Source organism: Austrofundulus limnaeus, unplaced genomic scaffold, assembly GCF_001266775.1.
Source record: "Austrofundulus limnaeus strain Quisiro unplaced genomic scaffold, Austrofundulus_limnaeus-1.0 Scaffold153, whole genome shotgun sequence".
Taxonomy (NCBI): Eukaryota; Metazoa; Chordata; class Actinopteri; order Cyprinodontiformes; family Rivulidae; genus Austrofundulus; species Austrofundulus limnaeus.
In genome coordinates this window covers 406,130-410,595 of record NW_013952555.1, presented here as the reverse complement: position 1 = coordinate 410,595, position 4,466 = coordinate 406,130, and the positions used below count along the sequence as shown (strand labels likewise).

Genomic DNA, 4,466 nt, shown 5'->3' with positions numbered 1-4,466 from the left:
TGCGGCTGTGATTTACAAATGAAAGGTGCGCAGAAACGTGCGTACGCACGGTTTTATTAATCTGAATTTTAATTTTTTTTGGCATACGCCATTTCCACCTTTTGGCCGTACGTTCACTTTTAGTATGGTTTCCACACAATCCTTTATAAATCTGACCCCTGGTGATTTGAAGTCCATTAAAAATTCACTAGTGTAAAACTTTTATTTTTATGCCGTTTGTCCTGAATTAAATGAAAACTATCCCCTCTTGCAAGCAGTCCTGGACGTGTCAGGCACAGCGTGTGTAGCATGTAGCATCTTTAGCAGCAAAACTTTAAACCAAGAGCATCAAAACTAAATAAAATATAATTTAACAATATTTAAATAACTACAAAAACTGGCTAAATATAAAATACAGAGAAAGTATTTGTGTCAGTCCCACCATGATCAACTGGAAGGAGAAGATGTGTGTGACACAGACTGAGTGACATTTGTTTTAGTGATTAGCGTAAGCATCCACTAAGTTTGTAATCTGTTCAGCAGTTTAGCACAGCTAAGATTCTTGTTTAATGGTTTGTGAAGCTATTTTTTTGTTTAGCTGTGCCCACCACTGCAGGTTTCTGTTGAAACCACACGTCTTACATCTTCTCTAAAAATGTCACTATCTTTATGAATAATTCACCCATCAATGTGATTTTTCGAATTCCTCCATCATATAGCTTCACCTTCTAACAGTTCAGATTGACTTAAATATTTACAAATGATATCTTCTCTACCTGACAGTGCTCGTCGTACTGCCAATGAAAGYCATACTGTGCCATCTGGGATTTCAGTGAAGAACAACCCATTACTCCAATGTAAGACTCAAAACAAACAAGACTGTTTTTTCCCAACACTAAAGCTAAATGCATGTTTTTTCTATCCGTTTGTCTGATTTACTGCACACCTTTATGGTATCTCATTAATATCTAGTTAACTATTTTTGTGAAATATTATTTTCTGCATGACATGAACAATAATTGCATCAGTTAAGAGGCTCATCATGTAYATTTCTCTTGCAGCCAAGCCTTTGGAAGAGCCCCTCTATTTCCTACCTCCAGACTCTATCCCATCATCTAATCCAGAGTGAGAAATGTTGTATTTTTCAAAGCTGATCCATCTCTTCATAAACACTTTTTGTTACAGTAATCTGATTCTTTGATATCTTCCTCTCTGTTCTCAGGTACAGCTCATCTGTGCAGGCTGTGAAGTTTCTTAAACAGCAGAGTTTGGGTCTGAGACTTGTGGGAGGCAACGATGTGGGTATCTTTGTGGGTGGAGTTCAGCCAAACAGCCCGGCATATGAACAGGGAATGAAGGAGGGAGACCAGATCTTACAGGTAGATTTTTATGTACTTTCTATACTMTAAGTTGAGTCAAAACGTGCATTAGGAAGAGGAAGAAAACATGTATAAGTCTCACCTGACTATAAGTCCCAGGATCATCCAAACGATGTGACTTATTCGCACGGAACAAGAATTATCTGGGGGCACCCCATGTAATAAATAAATTACTCCCCGACGTCGTGTGTTTTATGTGGCGCATTCGCACGGGATAACCAAAGCCTGAGATTTTCCTGAAATTTACAGACATCTCCCAAATGTGATATTGAAGTCTTGTTAGTTGTTGTCTAGTTAGTTGAACACGGCATTGAACRGACGTTTAAAAAAAAACRAACATCAAGTTATCCAAATTTTCCGCTSTCCTTTCCTCCTGCCTTACAACAAGCCCTGTCATCTCCAYGGCCGACAGACCCCCACCCCACCCCCAYGCGCGGGTATGAGTGGTACGGACTTTTAGCAAAAAATATTGATTTTTGAGGCTCATTATACAGGTAAACGTCCAAAGGGGTTGACACACATGAACACCWTSACAGCTGGTGAGAGTATGCGCGCCCAGTGGGAGTAGCTACCCAAAGCGCGAGCCTCAACACTCGGTATCAGTCAGAAGGCTAMAAACAGAAAAACTAATTATTCTTACCGTACAGTGAGCCACCATTTGCATCTGATTTTGCTCCCTCTTTTCAGCTTATTTTATTTTATTTATTTATTTTTTATGCCGCACGTAATATGTCGGGTTTTTCCGGCCCGGGACCCAAAAGGTTTTCAGTGCACTCCAATCCAGCCTCCATTCTTCATCAAAAATAAATAAAAATGCACYAAGGAAACCAAAACCGCCCAATTACATATGGGATTCAGCCCAATCCTGTCCAAATCACAGCGATGCCTTATTCGCATTGGATTAGGATTATCACAGGACCTCAAAGTTCAGTGAAATACAGTAGGTAATTTGCGGGGGAATTTTTACTTTACAAATTACTGACATGGCCGATTCTCACGGGATTAACGATACAGACAATGTCTGTAATTATTACAAATAGCATGGGGTCCCTAGGTAAAACTAATCCCATCAGAATAGGGCTTTATAGTCCGGAAAACTCAGTACTCCTTATTTTTTCTCATTAAAGCTCGGGTTTAAAAAACGGAGGTGCAAAACTATGTAGTGTAACCTCTCAGCCTGGACAGACCACCACTCAGTCTCGTCTACTTTGAGCTTACCAAAGTTCCTCACAGAGAAACCTTTGTTTTGAAACTTCCGAGYGGAAGTTTTCTATTTTTGAAATGGATACATAGAAGCGCCTCGTCTCTGATCTTCGATTGAAAGCAGCCCAGAAGACGCTGAAGGAGTAACAAAAACACACCTCGAAAGTGTCCGACTGGATGAGGTTCTTCACTAATTGGACGATCTTTCCTCTGACTTGAGCCGTGGTGGGTGAACCTAACCCAGGTCAAGGTAATGGCTGTTTGTTGCTGAGCGTATCTGAGCTTTGGCTGAATTCGTTGAGAGACGTCTGCCCTTTCTGGTTAAAATCCACATTCTTTAAAGGTTAAARTTAAAACTAACTAATCCTCTTCTTACATCTTTCTTTTCCCTTAAACCTGCCCTGCCAAAACTTAAAAAAAGTGCCACAAACAAATGTTTTATTAACATCTAAACCTAAAGTTTGTTGTTAAACTTTTTATAGGAAATTAATCTCACAATAAGCTGTACATTAGTGATTTATTTGATTCTGTAAATAAATAAATGATCTTGTTTATTTTAGATCAACCTAAACTCACTGAGTACGCCCATCTTCTTGTGTGTGTTTTGCCCATTCATTTTTGTATAAAGAAGCAGGGGTGAAAGTAAGCCGGTCCAGTACTGCGCACCACTAAAAGATTCTGTGCCGGTACGCAGTACCGGGAAGATGGGGGAGCAGCTGTCAACTATAAAGCTGTCATTCAGAACCAGATCACAGCTGCACTTTCTGTCAGAATAGGCCTGTTAGCAGTAGGCAGTATAAAACACAATTAATCTGTTTATAAATAGTTTTTTTTTCTCATCCCAAATTGTTTCTGAACTGTCCCTGTCAGCTCCTCGTCCCTCGGAGCTCGAGGCTTTCATGAACCAACAGGTGCGGCTGATTCATAATGGCAAAATTAATTCGCCTCACAAAATAGTTCCTCCTAATAAGCTCAGTTTGTGATTTGTTGTTTTGTTGTGTTTTTCCAACTACTTTTACTTTTTGTGAGTCAAAAATGGGACCGTTTGTGTGCGTCACATTGTGCGCATTGGGCCTGATGTGGGACAGATGTGCTGTTTTTCAGTACCATGCACATTGCGCTCAAGGCTTGTATTTGTGTGAGGTGCGCTGATGAGTTTTTCTCTGATAAAATCCTGCAGGCGCTGCATCATGAGACTGTAAAACAACATGACAGCACGTTCTATTGAATGTTTAGTCATTATTTTAAAAAGAAAGTGACGGGTAAACATTTATCATGACAGATTTTTTTTTAACCCTGTCAGTCAAAATGACGGACAGCAAAAAAAATCAAGCACAACCTCTGTCCGCCCCACCAAATTTTATGCTCACGAGCTGCTATTGTACTGGCCGTCAAAACTTGCACTACTTTCTTCAGGGGTAGATTAGCCTACCGAGGATTTCGCCGGTTCGCCAACATGTTCTTTACTGCATAGCAGTCAGCAGATCTGCTCGCGTGGTCGCGGGTGGACAGGGTGATGGGAAAAAAATCATCTCTGTGGCGCTTTGAACACAAATCAGATACAAATCTTGTCTCTCCTAGAACCACACAATCTCTGGAATCAGAGAGATGTGCGGTGCTGCGGCTCAAGCTGTCATTCCTCAGTAGAACAAAACCTGTCAATCAGCAGGGGCGCTGCGAGCGAGGGTGGCCAGGAGGGGCAATGCTCCCACCCCTAGAAAAATAGTGGCCCTACTAGTTTTATCATCTTGGGTTCCAAGCTTTTGTTCTACGCTCATTTTAATTTTGGAAGGTGTTAAAAATATAAATGTAAATTAAATATGAATATAATTTTTATATAAGATTAAAATTTTAACTTACAAATCTAATCCCACTGAAAAAAAATCATTGTCCTCAGTATCAGGA

At 40.3% G+C, this 4,466-nt stretch overlaps 1 protein-coding gene across 1 annotated transcript in view; it reads left to right on the top strand.

Annotated features, from left to right (window-relative positions):
• Positions 1-4,466, top strand: part of tjp3 (tight junction protein 3) — a gene marked incomplete in the record, with an annotated part of 38,822 nt that overhangs the window by 27,164 nt on the left and 7,192 nt on the right. The window contains 3 exon segments of the mRNA XM_014016757.1: positions 763-836; positions 1,041-1,104; positions 1,202-1,358. Coding sequence (XP_013872211.1) covers positions 763-836; positions 1,041-1,104; positions 1,202-1,358 — 295 coding nt within the window.